Source organism: Silurus aristotelis (assembly GCF_946808225.1).
Source record: "Silurus aristotelis genome assembly, chromosome: 12".
In the NCBI taxonomy this organism is placed as follows: Eukaryota; Metazoa; Chordata; class Actinopteri; order Siluriformes; family Siluridae; genus Silurus; species Silurus aristotelis.
The window spans coordinates 30,128,117-30,152,406 of record NC_139585.1 but is presented as its reverse complement, the minus strand read 5'-3'; the positions used below and the strand labels follow the sequence as shown (position 1 = coordinate 30,152,406).

Here is a 24,290-nt window from a genome sequence, read left to right as displayed (position 1 = left end):
ATTAGCAACAGTTCCTTTAGCAATGTTACGTAAACAAATCCCGCTCTGGTTCTCCTCCGGGGTTCGGCAGGTTCATCAGGGGTTTGGAGAACTTGGGAGGAGAGAGAGTTGATGTAGTGTGAGCTCCAGACGTTGCTGAAGAGCATCCAGGCGTGTATCCATGTGCTCCTTCAGCCTGTTCTCCAGATCGTGCATACGTTTCTCCACCACGTTCTCCAGAAGTTTCTCGAGGCCTTCGCTGCACATTTGATTCTCACTGAAACCACACACACACACACACACACACACACACACACACACACACACACACACACGTCACACCCAAGGCCCAGGAACTTATTAAGAACTTCAAACTGGACGTGCTGCTCACCATTCTCCATTCGTCTTCTTTGGCGAGTTCAAAGAGTCGAGGCGAAGCTGCGTAACGTGACCACACACACTCTGAAGCACGGGGAGGAGATCGGGACTAACCGGACTCTGGTTTCCACCTGGACCTCCTGCTACGGCACCTGGGGCACTGCTTTGGTCTGGATTCCCACCCGGCACCGGTGCAGCAACATCTCCTGCTGCTTTCTTCTCTTTGGCCAAACACGCCAACGCTCCACCTTCCATCAGCAGCGGCAGGAACCCACCGAGAACGTCGGCTTTGCTCTGAGGAGAAAACGGGAGGAGATTCATGGAGAGAACAGAGACGGGGCAGAGGTCCACACAGGCCACAGGTGAAAAATAACATCATCAAAGCAACAGAACCTCGAACACGTCTTGAATCATCATGAATTCTGCATGAAGATAAAGCAGGAGAGCTTTCAGGTATCTCCTGTGACCTTCACTGATCTGGTCAAGATTTTGTCAAAATTCTGACCCCCTCTGCAGAACCTGACCTTCTGCTGAAACTGCACCATGTCCATGAGATTCTGGGCCCCAGGTGAGAGGGTGGTGCCCATCTCCTGCATCATGGCCCGAACACGGTGAAGGTCAATGCTGGGGGCCGGAACGGGCCGGAACTCAGCTCCGGAACTCAGCTCCCTGATGGAACTGTAATCCCACAACCACCTGCCTGATCACCACCACCGAGCGTCCTCCAAGAGACAGCAGCTGCAGAGAGAGAGAGAGAGATAGAGAGAGAGAGAGAGAGAAAGAGTGAGAGAGAAAGAGTGAGAGAAAAAAAGAGGGAGAGAGAGAAAATGAGTGAGTAAGAAAGAAAAAGAGTGAGAGAAAGAGGAAAAAGAGTGAGAAAGGGGGGGGAGAAAAAGAGAGTGAGGGGGAGAGAGAGAGAGAGAGACAAAGAGAGTGAGTGAGTGAGAGCGAGTGAGAAAAAGAGAGTGAGAGAGAGAGAATGAAGTATTGCTCTATTTTGCCACCTTGTGGTTCAATCACAGATTTTTTTTTTAATTCACCACTCAGTCAATGTGATGATTCAGTCATGTGGCGAGTCAGAGTCATGTGGCGAGTCAGAGTCATGTGGCGAGTCAGAGTCATGTGGCGAGTCAGAGTCATGTGGAGAGTCAGAGTCATGTAAAGAGTCAGAGTCATGTGGAGAGTCAGAGTCATGTGGAGAGTCAGAGTCATGTGGAGAGTCAGAGTCATGTGGAGAGTCAGAGTCATGTAAAGAGTCAGAGTCATGTAAAGAGTCAGAGTCATGTAAAGAGTCAGAGTCATGTGGAGAGTCAGAGTCATGTGGAGAGTCAGAGTCATGTGGAGAGTCAGAGTCATGTAAAGAGTCAGAGTCATGTAAAGAGTCAGAGTCATGTAAAGAGTCAGAGTCATGTGGAGAGTCAGAGTCATGTGGTGAGTCAGAGTCATGTAAAGAGTCAGAGTCATGTAAAGAGTCAGAGTCATGTGGAGAGTCGGGTTTTAAAGGAATCTTTTTTTATTACTCTTCCTCCTGAGCACCTGCTCAGATTAGTGTGAAGGCAGTGATTGGTGTGTGTCCATGAGAAGATAAGGAGGAGACAGACGTACCTTCACTTCACACGACGCTAGTGGAGACTCCAGCACCAAGTGGGTCCTGTAGAAGACTCTTTTCTCCTCACCACTATAGCATGAGAACGTTTACAATCACAAATTAGATCTGCGTAAGCACCAGAAGCAGTCATCCATATGCTAAAGTTCTGTATGAAGAGAATGGACGGTTCCTCGCCTGTTCCTCACGCCTACCTGCAATGCTGCCATCTCGGGTCTTCTTCACCACGGCTCGTCCCACAGTAATCTCCAGAGAGCGAGTAAACCTCCAGGGTCCTCGCCTCGCTTGCCACCTGGACGCTGCTGATCACAGCACCAGAATCGGGTCGACACAGGAGCGTGATGAGGCACGGAGAAGATTCCTCCACTCGCTCCAGGAGCACTGGTGCACATCTGAGACAGGGGGGTGACACATCATCACACCGACACCTACCACCATCTTCTGGTCAGTTCTGATCTAGGAGCAGGATTCAGGTTTAACAAGGAGATGACACTTACAGGTCAGAAGGTTCCAGGATATCCTGGGTGATGAGATCTTCCTGTGGCGTGAGGAGGATCTCCTTAAGCTCAGTAGGAGATATACACACCCAGGACGTGTGTGAGGAGACCACGGCATCACCACTTGAGCTCATCGTGATAGTGGCGGAAATGTGTGAGATAAGAAACACATCCAAATCTTCTACTCTGATGTCACAGGAACCCGTGTGTACGTCACTCTAACACACACACACACACACACTACTCCATCTGGGACTCCACTTTCTCTCTCTCTCACACACACACACCCCCAGCAGATCGGTCGCTGTCCCTCAGGAACCTTCACTAAAGTCCAGCTGAATTTCAACGCGATCACATAACAAACCTCCTACACGCTCCTGCCATCACCCACGCTGCTCCAGGAACGCGCATGCGCATTTGACACGTCACGGCTGGGTTTGGTCTGCTCTTACTTCCGCCTGCATAAAAGTCCCGCTCAAATAAAAGTCCCCGCTGTGTACACGATTTAAAAAAGTGATTACAGTCCAGTGTAGAAACACTCATTAAATTTATTAATATACAGACAGATAGATAGACAGACAGACAGATAGCTAGATAGCCAGACATAGAGACAGACAGACAGATAGCTAGATAGCCAGACATAATTCAATTCATTTTTCAATTCATGTTTATTTGTATAGCGCTTTTAACAATGAACATTGTCTCAAAGCAGCTTTACACAGATAATGCGGTGATTAAAAATGAATATGTTCTTTATGAGTAAGTTTGTCCCTGATGAGCAAGCCGGTGGCGACTGGCGACTGTGGCAAGGAAAAACTCCCCGAGATGGCATAAGGAAGAAACCTTGAGAGGAACCAGACTCAAGAGGGAACCCATCCTCATCTGGGTTACACCGAATGTCCATTTGTGGCGGGTATACAATGTTGCGGGGTGCAGTGATGATGATCAAAAGCGAAGTGTATTTCTGAGTCAGTGTAGGAGACTGATGACATCAGTGTAGGAGACTGTTGACATCAACTACAGTCCAATCCAGGCAGGCCTGGATGAAGTGGGAAGATCCACGGAGGGGAGAGGGGCAGGAACAGTGGTCACTGGAGCCTCAGGAGCATGTTTAACTCGACCGAGAGAGAGAGAGAGAGAGAGAGAGAGAAAGAGAGAGAGAGAGAGAGAGAGAGAAGAGGGTGACAGGAAGAGAAGGATATGGATTATTAAGTGTACCTATTGTTGCATGAGAGTTAAAGTCACTGTGCAGTTTGGACTCCGGCAAGACTCGCTATGGCAGCATAACTAAAAGGGAGAACCAGAAGGCAACACAGACATGAGGGATCTCTGGGATAAGAGACGGCCCACCACACCACCATCAACAAACCTGAGTGAACACGTGAATGTGAGGGGACGACAGCGTACAAATATCCCAGTTCACCAAACACTCCATATCCATGATCCCTCCAGATCTGAGCCTTTACCTGAGAAAAAATCTACTGATTAAAGGCTTGACTGAATAAATATGTTTTCAACCTCGACTTGAACACTGAGACTGTGTCTGAGTCCCGAACACTGGTTGGAAGGCTGTTCCATAACTGTGGGGCTTTATAAGAGAAAGATCTGCCCCCTGCTGTAATCTTCATTATTGGAGGAACCAACAGATAGCCTGCACCTTTTGATCTAAGTAGGCGTGGAGGATCATCCTGGTACAGAAGTTCACTCAGATACGGTGGTGCGAGACCATTAAGTGCTTTATACGTCAGTAGTAGTATTTTATAATCAGTGTGAGATTTGATTGGGAGCAGTGTAGACTGATTAATACAGGGGTGATGTGGTCATATTTCCTAGATCTAGTGAGGACTCTTGCTGCTGCATTCTGAACTAACTGAAGCTTATTTATGCACTTACTCCAACACCCAGACAGTAAAGCGTTACAGTAGTCTAATCTAGATGTTACAAAACCATCTACTAGTTTTTCTGCATCCTGTAACGACATCATATTTCTAATTTTAGCAATATTTCTAAGGTGAAAGAAGGAGATCCTGGTAATATTATTCACGTGAGACTCAAAGGAAAGACTCGGGTCAATAATCACACCGAGGTCTTTGACAGCCGTACACGCTGAAACAGAAACACCATCCAGAGATGTTAGGTAATCGGAAAGTTTGCTTCTAGCTGCATGTGGTCCTAGTAAAAGTACTTCCGTCTTATCTGAGTTGAGCAGAAGAAAGTTATCGAGCATCCACTGTCTAATGTCCTTTACACACTTCTCAACATTGTTAAGCTGATCTCTCTCATCTGGCTTTGCTGAAATATACAGCTGTGTATCATCAGCATAGCAATGGAATCTAATACCATGTTTATGAATAATTTCTCCAAGAGGCAGCATATATAAAGAGAAAAGCAGTGGGCCTAAGACAGATCCTTGAGGAACACCAAACTTTACCTCAGAGAGTGTGGAGAACTCACCATTAACATCAACAAACTGATAGCGATCAGTCAAATAAGACCTGAGCCAAGAGAGAGCCGTTCCCTTTATTCCAACAACGTTCTCAAGTCTAGCAAGCAGTATAGTGTGATCAATGGTGTCAAAAGCTGCACTAAGGTCGAGCAAAACAAGTAAGGAGACAAAACCCTGATCAGAGGCCAATAACAGGTCATTTACCACCTTAACTAGCGCCGTCTCTGTGCTATGATGAGGCCGAAATCCTGACTGATACATTTCATAAATATTATTCATAAGTAGGTGTGAGCAGAACTGCTGTGCTACAACCTTTTCCAAAATTTTGGCTATGAAGGGGAGATTTGATATTGGTCTGTAGTTGGACAGCTGACATGGGTCAAGGTCAGGTTTCTTAATTAGGGGGTGGATAACTGCCAGTTTGAAGGATTTTGGTACAAAACCAGTGCTAATGGAAGAGTTAATTATTTTTAAAACAGGTTCAATTACCTCTGGAATTATCTGTTTAAAGAAACTTGTAGGTGAGGTATCGAGAATGCAGGCTGATGAAATGAAGTCGTTCTCGTGAATAGGAGTAAAACTTTGTAATTGATTGTCTGTTATAATTACACTGCTGTCTACAGGGTTACTTGTAAAATAATTTGGCTTTATATTAACCGTCTGGATTTTTTGCCTGATGTTTTCAATTTTATTATTAAAAAAGTTCATGAAATCATTAGTACCTAATGATGGTGTGCATGTGAGTGCAGTGCTTTTATTCCCTGTTCATTTTGCTACCGTGCTGAATAAAAATCTAGGATTCTGCTTGTTATTTTCTATGAGGGTGGAGAAATATGCTGATCAGCAGCACTAAGAGATTTTCTATAAATTAGGAGGCTCCCCTTCCATGCTATTTGAAATATTGTTAATTTTGTTTGACGCCATTTACGTTCTAATTTTCGAGTGGTCTGTTTTAAGGTGCGTGTATGATCATTATACCACTGTGCTAATTTTTTCTCCCTGATCATTTTGGTCTTAAGGGGAGCTACATCATCTAGGGTATAACGTAATGTTGATTCTAGGTGTTTAGTGGCCCAGTCGAGCTCTGCAGGGTCAGACAGAGATCTATCTAATATCGTCATTTCTGGAAGATTGTTAATAAAACACGCTGTTGTAGCTGACGTGAAAGTACGCTTAACACGATAACGTGGTGAAGTAGTAATGCAATGACTGAGGCAGATTTTAAACGAGATGAGATAATGGTCTGAAATAGCTTCAGACTGTGGAATTATGACTACGTTTTTTATTTTTAATCCAAATGTTAACAACAAATCGAGAGTGTGTCCACCACATAGAGACAGACAGACAGACAGATAGACAGACAGACAGACAGACAGACAGATAGACAGATAGACAGACAGACAGACAGACAGATAGCTAGATAGCCAGACATAGAGACACAGATAGATTGAGACAGACAGACAGACAGACAGACAGACAGACAGACAGACAGACAGACAGACAGACAGACAGACAGACAGATAGACAGACAGACAGACAGACAGATAGCCAGACATAGAGACACAGATAGATTGAGACAGACAGACAGACAGACAGACAGACAGACAGACAGACAGACAGACAGACAGACAGACAGACAGACAGATAAACCACACACTGATTAAGTTTAAAACAAAGGACAGCATTGAAACTATACTATAAAAAAAGTTATAATAATTAAATCATATTAAATAATTTATATATTAAATGACGTCAGTGTGAACAGATTTATACATGTTTGGCTTCATAAAAGCATAAAAATACACAATCAGTTTAATTAAAACATAAAAATACAAATTGACCTTCATGATAAACGAGGAGGTGTTGATGAATTCTCAGGATCAGCAGCCGTCACAGTGGTGCAGGTTCTCGGGTCTCGTTTCCGTAGTAACGGCCCGTTACACAGGGACTCGGATTGGTTTGTATGATTTCGTGAGGAGACATCACAGGAAGGAGTCTCCAGTGTCAGAGGTCCTCTGCTGTATCTCAGTGTTAATGCTAAGGTGAGGAACGTGTGTCTCTCAGATACAAGAATAGAAGTGTAACAGGAATAAAACATGAGCTGCTTTAGGAGGTAACGGAGCAGATCTGGAGGGATCCTGAAGCGTTTCGGTGAACTGGGATATTTGGATGCTGTCGTTCCCTCAACCTCAGGTTTGTTCTTGTTCTTACTCCAGAGATCCCTCGTGTCTGTTAGCTTCTGCTTCTCCATTTTAGTTCTGCTGCCAGAGCTGAAGTTCCTACTTTCCCCCTGATCACACTTTAACTTTCATACAACGAGGATCATTAAAAATCCCACTTCCTCTCTCGCTGTCAGCGCTCTACTCTTCTTTCATCTAAAACATGCTCCTGAGGTACCAGTGATCAGTGTTCCTGGCCCTTTCTTCTCTTCAGATCTGCCTGATTCATCTTGACATCCTGCCTCTGGGTGGAGTTCTCCTAAACTGAAGACATGTTAGGTGAGGATGGTTCAACCTAAAAGATCCATGAAGTTACTGAGCAACTGAAGAACTTTGAGGATGGATGGAATTCATATCAACAGTCTGTTACATGAGTTCAGGACCACAGTTTAAATGAACAGTTCCACCACTGAACCTCAACCATGATGGAATGGAGAAAAGTCACTTCTTCCTCATGAAGTGGTTTCGCTCATTAATGAAGCTGCTGTGAGTCCACTGTTAAAAACACTACAAATAAACATCTATTAAAATGATTCGATTTTCTATAACAGCAGGACGTGGAGTGATCTTCAGTGTTCTAATCACACACACACACACACACACACACACACACACACACACACACACTTTCTAATAATTATATTACATTCAGTGGAAACCTGCACACACACACACACACACACACACACACACACACACACTTTCTAATAATTATATTACATTCAGTGGAAACCTGCACACACACGCGTCATTACATGAATTACTGTAAATATTTGTGTGTGTGTGTGTGTGTGTGTGTGTGTGTGTGTGTGTGTGTGTGTGTGTGTCTGTGTGTGTGTGTGTGTGTGTGTGTGTGTGTGTGTGTGTGGCGGAAGGTTGTAGTGAAACAGCAGCAGTAGCTCTTAAACGTAGCACGGTCACTCCGCCTGCGCAGACAGGTGTAGAGCTGCCACACACACACACACACACACACACACCTCCGGTTTGCCCGAGGAATGGGGGAAGAAGGAACCAGGAGAAGTCGCGGGGGAATCAGCAGCAGGAACTTCTCGGTTCTCCTGCTCCTCCTGCTCTTTCTCCTCCACGCAGATGGAATCCTGAACCGAGGTGAGAACTTTCAGAGACCTATCGCACCTTCTTCACTCTCTCTCCGAGAAGTTTACAGGAGAGGAGATAAGCTGGATCTCTCCTCTCCTCTTCTCTCCTCTCCCTCACCTGTGTTCCTCTGACACACACTCCGAGTGTGATAAAGCGCTTGTGGAGAATTCCTCTTAGATACACAACATCTCTACACAACATCTCTACACAACAGATACAAACAAAATACACAACACGTCAGGTGACCCGGACTACTTCATTTACATGCCCGTGTTCGCGTCCTGCATTCTGGCAACACCATACACACAACATACACACAACATACACAACCTACACACACATACACAACCTTAACACAACATGCACAACTTCAACACAATCTCAACACAACCTACACAACCTCAATGCAACCTATACACAACCTCAACGCAACCTACATATATATATATATATATATATATATATATATATATATATATATATATATATATACAACCTCAACACAACATTAACACAACATACACAACCTCAACACAACCTACATATATATATTCAACCTCAACACAACATTAACACAACATACACAACCTCAACACAACCTACATATATATATACAACCTCAACACAACATACACACAACATACACAACCTACACACACATACACAACCTTAACACAACATGCACAACTTCAACACAATCTCAACACAACCTACACAACCTCAATGCAACCTACATATATATATATATATATATATATATATATATATATATATATATATATATATACAACCTCAACACAACATTAACACAACATACACAACCTCAACGCAACCTACATATATATATATATACAACCTCAACACAACATTAACACAACATACACAACCTCAACACAACCTACATATATATATGTATATATACAACCTCAACACAACATTAACACAACATACACAACCTCAACACAACCTACATATATATACAACCTCAACACAACATTAACACAACATACACAACCTCAACACAACCTACATATATATATACAACCTCAACACAACATTAACACAACATACACAACCTCAACACAACCTACATATATATATATACAACATTAACACAACATACACAACCTCAACACAACCTACATATATATATACAACCTCAACACGACATACACAACCTCAACACAACCTACATATATATATATACAACCTCAACACAACATTAACACAACATACACAACCTCAACACAACCTACATATATATATATATACAACCTCAACACAACATTAACACAACATACACAACCTCAACACAACCTACATATATATATATACAACCTCAACACAACATTAACACAACATACACAACCTCAACACAACCTACATATATATATACAACCTCAACACAACATACACAACCTCAACACAACCTACATATATATACAACCTCAACACAACATTAACACAACATACACAACCTGTACCACACAGACGCAGTGTAAAATTGTGTATTTTTACACGTGTATATTGAATAATCAGCTCTGGTGAGATCATGAGGGACGTGGTGGTGGTGGTGATGATGAAGCAGTTTTACGCTTCGTGACTTTGTATTATTTGTAACACAATCACGCTTCAGTGTGTTTTTACACTGCAGCAGTTTGTAAAATGAATTAGTTGAAATGAAAGAAACGCACGTCTGTCAGACGACTGACCAATCAGAATGCAGCAGGTGTGTGTGGGGGATGAAACACCTGCTCAGGTGAAACTGATCACTGATCTGTTTATCAATAAATAAAATTCAGTGGATTCACACAGATGTTCACTGATGGACTGATGTGTTGATTCATTGGTTAATTGTTTGATTGAATGATAGATTTTTTATTTGAATACAAAATATTTACAGTTCTTAAATTTGCATACAGACGAACAGGAAAATTAGAGAACAATGACTGTAGCATGGAAAAAGATTACAACAACGTGTTCTGAAGGTTACAACAGTCAGTAATTAGTAGGAAGTGTCCAGGCTTCTGCTCTGAATGACTTCAGCACATTTGCACTCGTCAGGACAGCACTCGTCTCTCACACTGCTCTGGTGTGATTTTGGTCCACTCTTCTTCCAGTCTCCTCCACAGTTTAATGACTGTAGTGGGTTTCTTGGCCATAACTTTGTCAGCAAGGATTTTCCAGAGGTTCTCTATTGGGTTGAGATCAGGACTCTGGGCAGGACATGGCATTATTTCAATGTTTTCAGTTTTAAAGGAACTGCTTTACCCGTTTTGCTGTGTGACATGGAGCGTTGTCCTGCATGAACACTGCGGGCTGATTGGGTGATGAACGCTGGGAAGGAACCATATGTTGTTGAAGAAGGTTCTGATAAACATTTGCATTCACTTTGCCATGTAGCTGTATAAGAGGCCCAACTCCTGCTGCAGAACACATGCCCCAAACCATCACAATTCCTCCTCCACTTTTCACTGACTTCTTTACACACTTTGGGTTCAGTCTTTCTCCAGTTTGTCGCCGAACATAATGTTTCCCATCGGACCCAAATAATTTAAACTTGCTTTCATCACTGACGTGAACTTTGGACCAGTTCTCCTCTGTCCACACAACATGCTCCTCAGCAAAGCTTAGTCTAGCCTTTTGATTCTTTCTGCTAATGAGAGGTTTGGTCACTGCAGAGTGGCTTTCAGTCCAAATGCTCTTAAACGTCGAGACACTGTATGACGAGACAGATCCTTACCCTGTTCAGCGCTGAACTGGTGAGCAATTCCAGCTGCAGTGTGGAAACGAAGCCCATTGAGATCCTCCGCAGGATCCTGTCCTCTCTTGTATTTGTCTTCCGTGGACGACCAGCCTTCTTGGTGGACTTGAATGAGTTTGTGATGTTGTAAAGCATGGTATAGACAGAACAGGACAAAAACTCCTTCAACTGTTGAGCAGTGAAGATCACATTATTTCAGAATTGTTCAATTGTTTATTAATTGTTCTCTAATTTTGATCGCCAGTGTATATGAATTTAGTGGATGGATGGATGGATGGATGGATGGATAGACTGATTTATGTGTATGTTCACAGATCTGCTCCGTTATCAGACCTCAAACCTGAGGAGCTATCAGATCGTCAGACCTCAGCTCGTCCACAGACGGTGGCAGAGAGACGACGAGGCCACGCAGACGCACAGACAGGTCTGAGGAAGAAAACGTGTGATCGTTATATCAGACATGTGATTGTTATCAGACGTGTGTGAGCTTTAACACATTAAATTGGGTGTGTTTGTATTTCCAGAGATCAGATCCAGACTCTCTGATCTACTCCATTGAGATCGAGAAGACGTTTCATCTCCTTCAGCTGACCAGGAACAGGTAGGAGACCTGCATATATTTCTCCCTGTTTATTTATTCATCTGCCGTGTTACTGATTACTTGGAAATGTGGGTTTGTTTTTCATTTCAGAAATTTTTTATCTCCTGATTTCACTGTGGTGTCTCATGATGTGGAGCGTGACTCCATAAAACATCACCCAGAGAAACCTGTAAGACTCCAGTTCACACGTTCACACGCTGATAAGCTGATCTGATCAGTATCATGTTCTGAGTGATTTAATAAAAAACTGGTAGAAAGTAAAATACCTGTTTAGGCAGAGATAGATAGTTAGTTAGTTAGTTAGTTAGTTAGTTAGGTGTTTGGTAGATGCTAGTTTACCTGTTTGTTGTTAGCTGATTAGCAGTGTTGTGTTGCTGTTAGCTGATTTGCTTGCTGATTGTGTTGGGTGTTGGGTGTTAGCTGATTAGCGGTGTTGGGTGTTAGCTGATTGGCGGTGTTGGGTGTTAGCTGATTGGCGGTGTTGGGTGTTAGCTGATTGGCGGTGTTGGGTGTTTGTGTTAGCTGATTGGCGGTGTTGGGTGTTTGTGTTAGCTGATTGGCGGTGTTGGCTGTTAGCTGATTGGCGGTGTTGGGTTGCTGCTAGCTGATTGTTTGCTGATTAGCGGTGTTGCTGTTAGCTGATTAGCGGTGTTGGCTGTTAGCTGATTAGCGGTGTTGGCCGTTAGCTGATTGGCTGTGTTGGGTGGTGTTGTTAGCCGATTAGCGGTGTTGGGTGTTAGCTGATTGGCTGTGTTGGGCATTGTTGTTAGCTGATTGGCTGTGTTGGGCGTTGTTGTTGGCTGATTAGCGGTGTTGGGTGTTGTTAGCTGATTAGCGGTGTTGGGTGTTGTTAGCTGATTAGCGGTGTTGGGTGTTGGTGTTAGCTGGTTGGGTGTTGGTGTTAGCTGATTGGCTGGGTTGTGTGTTGGTGTTAGCTGATTGAATGTGTTGGGTGTTGTTGTTAGCTGATTGGCTGTGTTCTGTGTGGTTGTTAGCTGATTGGCTGTGTTGGGTGTTAGCTGATTGGCGGTGTTGGGTGTGGTTGTTAGCTGATTGGTTGTGTTTGGTGTTGGGTGTTGGTGTTAGCTGATTAGCGGTGTTGGATGTTGGTAGCTAATTAGCAGTGTTGGGTGTTAGCTGATTGGCGGTGTAGGGTGTTGTTGTTAGCTGATTGGCTGTGTTGTGTGTTAGCTGATTAGCGGTGTTGTGTGTGTGTGTGTGTGTGTGTGGTTGTTAGCTGATTGGTTGTGTTGGGTGTTAGCTGATTAGCGGTGTTGTGTGTGTGGTTGTTAGCTGATTGGTTGTGTTGGGTGTTAGCTGATTAGCGGTGTTGTGTGTGTGTGTGTGTGGTTGTTAGCTGATTGGTTGTGTTGGGTGTTAGCTGATTAGCGGTGTTGTGTGTGTGGTTGTTAGCTGATTGGTTGTGTTGGGTGTTAGCTGATTAGCGGTGTTGTGTGTGTGTGTGTGTGTGTGTGTGTGTGTGTGTGGTTGTTAGCTGATTGGTTGTGTTGTGTGTCTTGCAGGCTCTGTGTCATTACTCGGGCCACGTCTCGGGTCAGGAGGAGTCTCTGGTGGCTCTGAGCTCCTGTAATGGTCTCAGGTATGTTCCTCCTCACAGTGTTCAGGTTCCCCGTGGCTGAGGAGACTCCAGTCACATCTTTATTTACACACACTCTCTATCTACTGATTTACTCTTCACATCTCTGACTTTTTCTTCCTGAATGAAAGGATCTGATTGTGTGTTCCGACACACGGAGCTCATTGTACCTGCTGTGACTAGTAAATAAAATTAATATTCATTAGTGCACAAACCTATAAATGTCTTTATTTTCAGTGAGAATCGTTTCTTTAGCATTAAGAACTTTTACACACTTTCAGCATACGCACAGTTCGATGTTCTTCACTAGATGGAGATTTTCTTGTTCATCCCAAGAAATGGTGTTGAAGTACGGAATGGGAGCCATGATGGTTCAGGATTCCTTTCACTTTCCAGAACCTTCCCTCTTCCAAAACCATTAAACTTCCACCTCTATGTGTGAGTGTGGGGGTGAGGGAGTCTGATCACATCTTCTGTCCTGTTCTCCATCTTACACAAGTTCTTCTGGTAGAGACGCATTTGGAATTTCTTCCACTCATTCACTGTCCAACTCTTATGTGTTTTTGCTGCATAAACACTAAAGGAACACGCATGTCTGAAGCCGTGGTCTGAAGTATGAAAGATAAACCCCCATGTGATGATCACAGTTCCTGCGTTCTCAGAACACATCCAGGGACTTTCTGCACCTACACCGTGACCCTAAAGATGATTAAAGTTGATCATGTGTCTGTAAAAGTCCATCATTATGTGTGTGTTTCTTCATTTAAAGAGGCGTGATCTTCATCGGAAACGAGAGTTACGCCCTGGAACCCGCTTTGAACGCCTCGGACAACGAGCACATCCTGTTTCCTCTGGAGGACGTTCAGGCCCAGCCGTTTGTGTGCGGAGTGGAGGAGCACGGGTTTTCAGACCGCACCTTGTCAATGCATGCGTTTTTACGGGTCAGACATGTTCGCTTCTCTCTTTTGCTGAAGTTCAAAAGGTGATATTGCTGCATGGGCGAGGGGGTGTTTAGAGTCGGGGGGTGTTTAGAGTCGGGGGGTGTTTAGAGTCGGGGGGTGTTTAGAGTCGGGGGGTGTTTAGAGTCGGGGGTGTTCAGAGTCGGGGGGTGTTTAGAGTCGGGGGGTGTTTAGAGTCGGGGGGTGTTTAGAGTCGGGGGGTGTTTAGAGTCGGGGGGTGTTTAGAGTCGGGGGGTGTTCAGAGTCGGGGGGTGTTCAGAGTCGGGGGGTGTTCAGAGTCGGGGGGTGTTCAGAGTCGGGGGGTGTTCAGAGTCGGGGGTGTTCAGAGTCGGGGTACACACCGGATAAACGTCCTGTTTATGACCTTCTAATGAAAGTGTTTGTAGCTTCAAGGTTGCCAGATGAGTGTTTTTTAAATACCATTATGAAAATGTGGACTAAAGAAAAACTTTTTCTGTGAATTAAAATGTTAAGATAAGGATATACGATGGGGACAATTCTGAGGGTCATTATATATCGATCTCTGGTGCATTTTTTTCCTCTTGTTTGATTTTACACCAAAATAAATGTTTGTTCATCTCTGAGCAGAAAAAGCGCGCCCTGCCTCAGACCCGGTACGTGGAGCTGGTGCTGGTGGTGGACAACTTGAGGGTAGGCGTCTGAAATGTGGTTTATATTCTACATCTCAGGGTCAGTTTGTGTTTTTTTGTTTACATAATTTCTTTGTTTATTCGCAGTTTAATATTAAGAAAAAAAACGTCACAGCCGTGAGGGAGGAAATGGTGCAGCTTGCCAATTTATTAGACACGGTGAGAGTTTGAGTCTCGTGTGTGAGCAAGAATAAACCAATCCAGGATACGCAGTTGGTAAATCATCATCTCCAGGGTGGTAACTCGGATCTCTCCAACCCTTTAGTACTACAAGCCGCTGAATATCCGCATCGTGCTGATGGGGCTGGAGATTTTCGAGACTGGCAACCCGTTCAACGTGACTGGAGAGGCCAGGGATGTTCTAAGTAGTTTTGTGAATTGGAGGAAGAACAATCTGACGTCACGTATCAGAAACGACATGGCCCAGTTAGTCGTGTAAGTGTGTGGTGTGTGTAACACTGCGGTCGCACTGTGTGATTTTTATAGTGACCCCGGCTTTAGTGTGTTTTTCTTCTTAAACATCTGACCAATCGTCTTGTGTGTGTTTTATAAAGGGGTCTGACGGGAGCCTACAGCAGAGGGATTTTGGGCATGGCGTTTGTCGGGTCCGTTTGCTCGGCGAGCAGCGCCGGTGGAATCAGCGTGGTCAGAAAAATACCAAAATATCATTGTTTTGCTCACAGTAAAAATACACACCTGCTCTCTGGTATCAGGTGTCTGACTGTTCCCTGAGCGTCAGCGCAACCTGAAACCACCCTGTATTTCATGTTTAGAGTGACCTCAGCACGGATGATACAGCAAGTCAGAATACATAAATACGACCAATCAGAATCCAGTGTACCTCAGTAACACATGATTGGAAAATTCTTTCTGAAAATACGTCTGATGTCATCAGCATGGGCGTGGTGCTCCTCTGATGGACCAATCAGCTTTCAGATAAAAAACGAGTTAGTCCTAAAGTTGGTTCCTCAAACAGGAACGGAATCTGGCTTTCGTGTCAATAGAGGTTCTTTGAACAATTCCGATTTGTCACCACGCCCACGATGAGGAACACCAGAGGACTGTGGCACGACTGGAAAAACAGGAATGTCAGAGACCTGGAGGGGGTTGAAGTATTTATCAATACAAATATTTTGAAGCACGCTGTGTTTTCTTTACAGTTTAGCGACAGTGCGCTGCAGTATTACTCCACAGTGCTGGCTCACGAGATGGGACACAACCTGGGCATGAACCACGATGACACACGCTGCCAGTGTGCAGGAGGCGCCTGCATCATGCACTCCACTGCCACGTCAGTACCTTCTCCACACTTTAGCACACCAATACCTGACCATAAACGTTTCCATACATCAGCACGTTTTATTTCTATTGTTCCATAGAGGATACCATTTTCCTTTCATTAAACGATGACGTTGTGTTTTTATCCATTTTTATGGATGCACTTAATGTTCACACGTGATGTAGAAGCAGTCGTTTCTTCCCCGGCCTGTAATTTAGTGCTTTCCTAGCGTGAAAGAAGTGAAGATATCTGAAAAAAAGCTTCACCTGTTACAGAACGTCTTTGTGAATAAGCCGTTACTATAGAAACACTAACGTTTCAACAAAAATCCATACTGATAGTTTTTCCGGGTTCCAGTCCGCTGTCGTTACAAGAGCGGCCTCTAGAGACGAATCACTGACATCACATGCTGTTTGTTTTTACACACGAGACGAGGCGCTGCATGGAGAGAGCAATGTTATATTTATTATTGATCATTTATTAATTATATAATCATATTTATGTTTATATTTTTTATTTAGCACATTTTCATGATTCAGTAGGGGTTTTTTTTGTAATAAAGTTCAGTACTATTTTACATGGAGTTTTATGTTTGTTTGCTTTTAATCCGGTATCTATTTAAAAAGCTATCGGTTGATTAATCGGTTATCGGCGAGTACAATCCAAACTAGATATCCGCATCGGTAAAATCCACCTCTAGTTATTATTATTAGTAGAAGAATTAAACTTAATTATATTAATGATCAATTAAAAAATTTATCAACGCCCTCCGACCAATCAGAATCCAACAATGACGCGTAGAGAACGTGTTTGTTTGTTTTTGTTGTAACGTACAGTATATTTATGTTGGTATTGTGCGTGCAGGGGGTCGACGCTGTTCAGCACGTGTAGCGATGATGACTTCGAGAGCCTGGTGATGCGAGGAGCAGGCTTGTGTTTGCTGAACGTCCCGCCTCAGGACAGCATCATCTCCGTGCCGGTGTGCGGAAACGGGGTCCTGGAGGCGGCGGAGCAATGCGACTGCGGATCGCCAGCGGTAACGCTTCGCGATTTGGGATTGGGGCTTTTGTTTGTGTGTGTGTGTGTGTGTTTGTGTGTGTATATATAACACAGTTATCTCACTGATTTAGCACTATTAACAATTATTCACTTTTTTAGCTCAATTTGCCTTTTATGGTGTTTCAAAAAGAATCTAATAATTATTATTAGTATTATTATCATTTACATTGCTTTTTAAAAACACTGCACTCTTTAGACATAGTGATGGATAGACAAATGGATAAATAAATGTATGCACTGATAGACTGGGGGACAGACAGACAGACAGACAGACAGACAGACAGACAGACAGACAGACAGACAGATGTGGATATTTGTGAAGCCTTTTTTTGCTCCGTTTGCCTTTTATGGAGTTTGGTGGGCGTGGCTAAAATGTAAATGCGACCCGGATTTATGTCAAAAGTTTCACAGACAAAAAAAACTTCATTTGTTTATATTTGTGTATGTGTGTTTTTGTGTGATTGTAGAACTGCACAAATAAATGCTGTAACGCTGCTACCTGCACTTTCACGAAGGGTTCGGTTTGTGCTGCTGGACTCTGCTGTACTGCTGACTGTCAGGTACATGTGCATACATGCATCTGTATCTATGTAGAAGTTCTTCTTCTTTAAATCCCTGCAGTTTTCCCGGGTAATGTGAGGGTTTCATCCACATATACACACATTACATAAGGGTGTTGAGAAATTACACCGGAGGAGGATCTACGGCATCTCCACAGGTTCATTCAGCATCATGGTCTTCATGGTGGTTTATGGTGTCTGAGAGACATTTCAGTAGGATTGAGGTGCGTTGACTGGGCAGGTCATGATAGATATCGCTACAGACGTCTGTCTGCTCTCTAAATAACACGTACAGAACTCAGAGGTCCGCTTCGGCTCATCGTCTTGTTGTACGGTGAAGTCGGTTCCATGAGCCACAGTCCAGACGGAACTGCATGGTGTTGAAGAGTGGAATGGGCGCCATGTTAGCTCAGGATTTCTTTCACTTTTCAGAACCTTCCCTCCTCCAAAACAACCCCAAACCATTAAACTTTCACCATGTGTGACTGTGGGGGTGAGGGAGTCTAATCACATCTACAAAACTCTCTGATATTGATGTTGTATCTCCACTGTCATGACCACTGATCAGTGTGTGTATTTCCTGCAGCTGGTGGTATCTGGTACGCCCTGCAGAAATTCGGTGAACCAGTGCGACCTGCCCGAGTTCTGCACCGGCCAATCGTCTTTCTGCCCCTCAGACTTCTACATGATGGACGGTCTGACGTGTGAGGGTGGTACCGCCTACTGCTATGAGGGTCGATGCCAGGCGCTGAACTACCAGTGCCAGCAGCTCTTCGGCCAACGTACCCACCTTCTCTTTTCTTGATCATGAAGAAAACCTGGATAATTAGAACACACACAGTAGTAATGATGCAGAAAACCACTGAGAAGCAAAACCTTTTTTACATTACAATAATCCAGGTTTCAGGAGTCGATAAAATTTCTCTGCATTTCAGCGTAGCGTGACGTAGCGATAAAAGTCGCACTTTTACATTTTTACGTGGTTGTAGACGAGCAGCTTAAATATAAAAGAAACAGTACAATATTCTAAATCTGAAACATTGTAAATGTTTTTTTGTTTCAGAAGCGATAAAAGCTGATGATAAATGCTTCAGCTACATCAACACTCAGGGCACCAAGTTCGGAAACTGCGGCTACTCGGGATCCTCCCTCGTCCCGTGTTCTGTGGCGTGAGTACGGCGCTCGGTTTCTCTTCCATGTGTCATCAGGTGCTGATTAATTGTCTAAACCAGCAGCTCTGACAACAGTGCAGGTTTATATTAAAGTGCTCATCTAGATAAAGCTGTAACAAGTAGATCTCGACCGATTCATCGTTTTTGCAGATTAATCTGCGCTAGAACTATCGACTATTTGCAAAATCCATATTGATAGTTTTTCCGGGTTGCTTTGTACAGTACGAGAGCGGCCTCTAGAGGCGACTCACTGACACCATGTGCTGTTTATTTGAAGCACCTTTTTGAATTCTTTAAGTATGTAACATTTTTTTTTTTATTTGGAGTGATTTTGGATTATATGAATAAAAGAGAAACCTGGGAAGGAAAGAGTGTTTATAGCTATAGTGTTTATATTCTGTTTTTCTGCAGTAACTCAATGTGTGGGAAGATCCAGTGCACAAACTTTGACTCTAACTACCCCCCAGCCGGGGCAGTCATCAGCGTTCAGAACTTAGCGGCAGGGATCTCCTGCAGGAACGCCGACTTCAACCTGGGATCCGACGTCCTCGACCCGGGATACGTCAAAACGGGGACGGTGTGCGCTGCGGGCAAGGTGAGGACGTGTTCCGTGAGATGAAACATCAGTTTTGTCTTTTTGTTCGAGTTGCATTCTGAACCACAGATTTAATAAATGTTCATGTTTTTGTGATCTTCGATGATGGTCCTCAGATCTGCATGAACTTCCGTTGTGTGAATTCATCAGTGCTGACAAGTGGGCAGATGTGTGACTCTGTGAAGGACTGCCATGGAAACGGGGTGTGTATGAGAAACGCTCGCTCTGGTGAGAGAGAGTTAGATGGGTGTGTGACGAGACGAGACGAGACGAGAGTGTGTGAGGAGGGAGGGGAGGTGCTAGCTCAGTGGTTAAGATGTTGGACTGGATCAGAAGGTTGTTAGTTCAAGTCCTAGCACCACCTATCTGCCACTTTAGCAATGCCCTTATCCCTCAATGGCTCAATGGTTGTGTAAATGAGATGTGTTGCGAGTGTGTGACGTGTGCTACGTTAGTGTGTGTCCCATGTGTGTGTGTGACATGAGTGTGTTATGTTCCAGGTGTGTAACGATAAAGCAAACTGTCACTGCAATAACGGCTGGGCTCCTCCTTACTGTGACAAATCGGGCAGAGGAGGCAGCGTGGACAGCGGACCTGCTGAAATAGGTACACACACACACACACACACACACACACACACACACACACAGTTCTTGATTGTTCTTAATCAGGTGCTCAACTCGACTCTGAACACCAGGAACCCATGAGCATCCTGATGAGTCTTGAGGTTTCCTCCTCCCTCGAACTGAAAGAGTGAGAAAGTGTGAAGGTACGAGTCGTGTGTGTTCCATTCTCAGATTACTCGCTGAGGAACGGCCTGCTGATCTTCTTCCTGTTGGTGCTGCCCCTTCTACTGCTGCTGGTGTTTGTGCTCCTGTACATATTCAGACGAGATTCTCTGAACAGGTGCTTCAGGAAACGACGGTCCAAACAGCACAGGTAAAAAAAAAATTATTTTATCTCCATGAGCATTTAAAAACATTAAATAAACATTATTATAATTATTTACTTTTATTACCAAATAAAACCATCCACAAACTAAATCGAAAAGGAAATCGATTTTATATATATAATTTATTTTTTTAATTTTCTCATCTGACTTGAAAGAAAAAAAGAAAAATGCAAAGAAAAGTTACTATAAATTAATATCTATTTTCTGACCAATCAGAATCCAGTATTTAACAGCGCTCTGGTATATGTAGAGGTGGATCGATACCGATAGCTGGGTCGGATCGTACTTGCCGATAACCGAACGATCGACTGATCAACCAAAATGCAAACTGGATTAAAAAAAAAAAACCACTATGTAAAAATAGTACTGAACTTTATTACAAAAATAAATAAACATACTGAATCAGGAAAATGTGTTAAATAAATAAATATGAATATATTCATTAATAAGTATAATTCTATAATTAATAAATTACAAATAATAAATATAATACAGCGCTCTCGTGCAGCACGCAGTATGTAAAAACAGCATGTGGTGTCAGTGATTCGCCTCTAGAGGCCGCTCTCGTACTGCTTAACGGTATGGATTTTTGCCGATATTGCCAGCATTTAATTATCGGAGCCTCGACTCTTGGACCTCTATTATAAAGCAGAGTTTTTTATTACAGTAAAAAAATCTGATGAAAAGATCATGTGGAGTGTGTGAGCTTTAATGATGAAGACGATTTTGAGATTTTTTTAAAAGTCATGCGGTGTAACGTGAGAAGATCGTTTATTTATTTGTTTCCTGAGGCCACGTGTGTGTCGGCATCTGTAATTTCAACAGTCTTTTATATTTGTGAGTGAAATAAGTTAAATCACTTCACAGGACAAATCAAGCGAATGTTCAGAGGAACCAGCCAGCATCACGACCAGCACCGGGACCAACACCAGCAGGTCCTCCAGCACGTCCTCCAGCTCCCATTCAGACTCCTTCTACATATCCACAGGTATTCGTTATGTAGCTACTTGTTTAGAAGTAGCTTTTATCTCTGGCTGTCTTTAAACCAGCACCATCTCAGATATCTTCAACCCTGCACCATCTCAGATATCTTCAACCCTGCACCATCTCAGATATCTTCAACCCTGCACCATCTCAGATATCTTCAACCCTGCACCATCTCAGATATCTCTAACCCTGCACCATCTCGGATATCTCTAACCCTGCACCATCTCAGATATCTCTAACCCTGCACCATCTCAGATATCTCTAACCCTGCACCATCTCAGATATCTCTAACCCTGCACCATCTCAGATATCTCTAACCCTGCACCATCTCGGATATCTCTAACCCTGCACCATCTCAGATATCTTCAACCCTGCACCATCTCAGATATCTCTAACCCTGCACCATCTCGGATATCTCTAACCCTGCACCATCTCGGATATCTCTAACCCTGCACCATCTCGGATATCTCTAACCCTGCACCATCTCGGATACCTTTAACCCTGCACCATCTCGGATACCTTTAACCCTGCACCATCTCGGATATCTCTAACCCTGCACCATCTCGGATATCTCTAACCCTGCACCATCTCGGATATCTCTAACCCTGCACCATCTCGGATATCTCTAACCCTGCACCATCTCGGATACCTTTAACCCTGCACCATCTCGGATATCTCTAACCCTGCACCATCTCGGATATCTCTAACCCTGCACTATGAGTCTTGCTATAAACACACATCCTGCAGAATCAGGATCAGATTTTTGTAACAGGTTCAGAACACCAGCAGAGAAGAACCAGCAGAACCAGGAGAACCAAAAGAACCAGAAGAACCAGAAGAACCAGGAGAACCAGGAGAACCAGGAGAACCAGTACAGCATTGATGTGTATTGTCTGCTTTATACAGTGGGATGATGTTGTGTTTGTATACAGATAATAACTCTGTCTCTGCAGCTGTAATGATGAGCTGTTTGATGTTTCTGTTTCAGTATCCATCTTCTCCTCCTGGAGCTCAGACAAGGTAATCTATACACATACAGTACATGTGTCTGTCTGTCTGTCTGTCTGTCTGTCTGTCTGTCTGTATCTATTTCTGTGTGTCTGTCTGTCTGTGTGTCTGTCTGTCTGTGTGTCTGTCTGTCTGTCTGTCTGTCTGTCTGTCTGTGTGTCTGTCTGTCTGTCTGTGTGTCTGTCTGTCTGTCTGTCTGTCTGTCTGTCTGTCTGTCTGTGTGTCTGTCTGTCTGTGTGTGTGTCTGTCTGTCTGTGTGCGTGTCTGTCTGTGTGTCTGTCTGTCTGTGTGTGTGTCTGTCTGTGTCTATTATATACTGTATCTACACAGTACATAAACATACACTATATCTTTCTATCCAGATCAACTGTATCTGTTATAAATAACCACGTTGCTATAAACACCTGTAACCATGGTAACGTCTGGTTTCATCCAGAGTGAGACGGCTCTTATAATCACTCTTTCTGAGCTCCATGGAGAAGTTTGGTTTGTGGTGGAATTTATATATTGAATACAGTGATTTTAATAAACTCCAGGCTTAAGAGGAATTTTAATGGACTGAAGAAGAAAATGTTGAAATGAGAAACAGCGCCACCACCAGGAGTTAACACCAACAGCGTCATTATTAGAGACACGACACAGATGCGCAAAGTTCTTCCGGTGCTACTTTATCCGTGTGCGTGATTCGGAGCAGCAGAATGGAAGCTGTAATGAGATCTATCGATCTGTTCAGTCAATTTTGCTCTGCAAACATCATTGAGATCTTAAACTCCTCAACCCTGGTAGAAGATGATGATCCACAGTTAGGTGTGATGCACCCATTTAATGCTCTCATGCCGTTCTTCACCTCCACATCCTGGAACACCTCACAGTTTTATATCTGGATCATCACTTGCCCCTTGCTGTACTGCCCCCTAGTGTTTCATTCCTTAAATAGCAAATCACTACAGTTTTTTGGAGATTTTGAAGTTTTCTCTTTGCTCCTGCAGCTCTAACAGTCCAGGTGATGGTGATGTGCAGCCTGCAGTCTGGACGACTCCATCTCCTAGAAATGGACCTGGAGTTCCCAGACCCATCCCACCGAGGAGAATTGTCACCTGAGCAGATCCACATAAAGATGATGTTCACGACCACAGTGAAGATCTTCGGTGCTGTGTGACATCATTCAGCCATAAACTGCTCTTTTTATAGTTTTATTTGCTGAAGGTTGTTGTCTGGGTTCCTTCATTCACTTTGTTGGTTTTTTACACAAACACACACACACACACACACACACACACACACACACACACACACACACACACACACACACACACACAATGTCCACACGATTAATCTAATAAATTCTAATAAAAATTACTTTGTATTTGTTTTCAATAAGTTCAATATATTTTTCTCAAGGTTGATCCTAAATATAAAGAAAAAAAAGTCCGAGATCAAACAAAAGCAATTATTCAATTTGAGTGAATTAAATCAATTAAATAATAATAAAAATATGTGAATAATTTAACTGTGTGTCATGGGACAGAATCTTCTGTTTGTCTATCACTTCCACCCTCTAGTGGTGAAACATGGGAACTGTAACACACAGGCGCAGGAATCAGACAGACAGACAGACATAGACAGACAGATAGATAGATAGATAGATAGATAGATAGATAGATAGATAGATAGATAGATAGATAGATAGATAGATAGATGGTTCCTGTTCTTAACATTATAGCAGCTATAGACACAAGCATCTCTCTTTCTCTCTTTAAGCAAGGAGACTCTTATAACTCTTACATAAACGTCTCCTTACCTGAAAGGTCATCATCTCCTTTCAACCAATCAGGGTCAGAGTTTATTTATTTAGTTGTATTGTATCTGGTTTACTTTGTAGTT

At 43.3% G+C, this 24,290-nt stretch overlaps 2 protein-coding genes across 4 annotated transcripts in view; one reads left to right on the top strand and one right to left on the bottom strand.

Annotated features, from left to right (window-relative positions):
- Positions 1 to 8,237, bottom strand: part of cUnh10orf88 (chromosome Un C10orf88 homolog) — an 8,729-nt gene extending 492 nt beyond the window's left edge. The window contains 8 exon segments of the mRNA XM_083556312.1: positions 1 to 256; positions 371 to 651; positions 882 to 1,028; positions 1,030 to 1,095; positions 1,963 to 2,035; positions 2,158 to 2,355; positions 2,461 to 2,952; positions 8,103 to 8,237. The exon segment at positions 1 to 256 is cut by the window's left edge and continues 492 nt beyond it. Of these exon segments, the coding sequence (XP_083412438.1) occupies positions 76 to 256; positions 371 to 651; positions 882 to 1,028; positions 1,030 to 1,095; positions 1,963 to 2,035; positions 2,158 to 2,355; positions 2,461 to 2,594 (1,080 nt within the window). The 5' untranslated portion in view covers positions 2,595 to 2,952; positions 8,103 to 8,237 and the 3' untranslated portion in view covers positions 1 to 75.
- adam9b (ADAM metallopeptidase domain 9b) lies at positions 8,100 to 23,783 on the top strand. Of its 3 annotated transcripts, none has more exons than XM_083556294.1 (22): positions 8,100 to 8,232; positions 11,302 to 11,411; positions 11,512 to 11,588; positions 11,679 to 11,757; positions 13,112 to 13,188; positions 13,955 to 14,126; positions 14,733 to 14,795; positions 14,882 to 14,953; positions 15,060 to 15,229; positions 15,349 to 15,439; positions 15,955 to 16,085; positions 16,938 to 17,109; positions 17,600 to 17,692; positions 18,279 to 18,474; positions 18,756 to 18,861; positions 19,276 to 19,459; positions 19,576 to 19,662; positions 19,960 to 20,065; positions 20,257 to 20,398; positions 21,279 to 21,399; positions 22,387 to 22,418; positions 23,396 to 23,783. In XM_083556294.1, the coding sequence occupies exons 1-22, from the start codon at positions 8,121 to 8,123 to the stop codon at positions 23,505 to 23,507; spliced, it is 2,505 nt and encodes an 834-aa protein (XP_083412420.1). In that variant the 5' UTR covers positions 8,100 to 8,120; the 3' UTR covers positions 23,508 to 23,783. The 3 variants fall into 3 exon arrangements, with proteins under 3 accessions (XP_083412420.1, XP_083412422.1, XP_083412421.1); XM_083556296.1 differs by lacking the exon at positions 23,396 to 23,783 and adding an exon at positions 22,171 to 22,284 and having other exon boundaries at positions 22,387 to 22,404; XM_083556295.1 differs by lacking the exons at positions 22,387 to 22,418; positions 23,396 to 23,783 and adding an exon at positions 22,171 to 22,373.
- Positions 23,784 to 24,290: the final 507 nt, after the last annotated feature.

Coding starts and splice junctions, on each gene's coding strand:
- adam9b (XM_083556294.1), top strand. CDS start 8,121: ATGGGGGAAGAAGGAACCAGGAGAAGTCGCGGGGGAATCAGCAGCAGG. Junction 16,086..16,937: donor ATCATGCACTCCACTGCCAC/GTCAGTACCTTC, acceptor TTGTGCGTGCAG/GGGGTCGACGCTGTTCAGCA. Junction 22,419..23,395: donor CCTCCTGGAGCTCAGACAAG/GTAATCTATACA, acceptor TTGCTCCTGCAG/CTCTAACAGTCCAGGTGATG.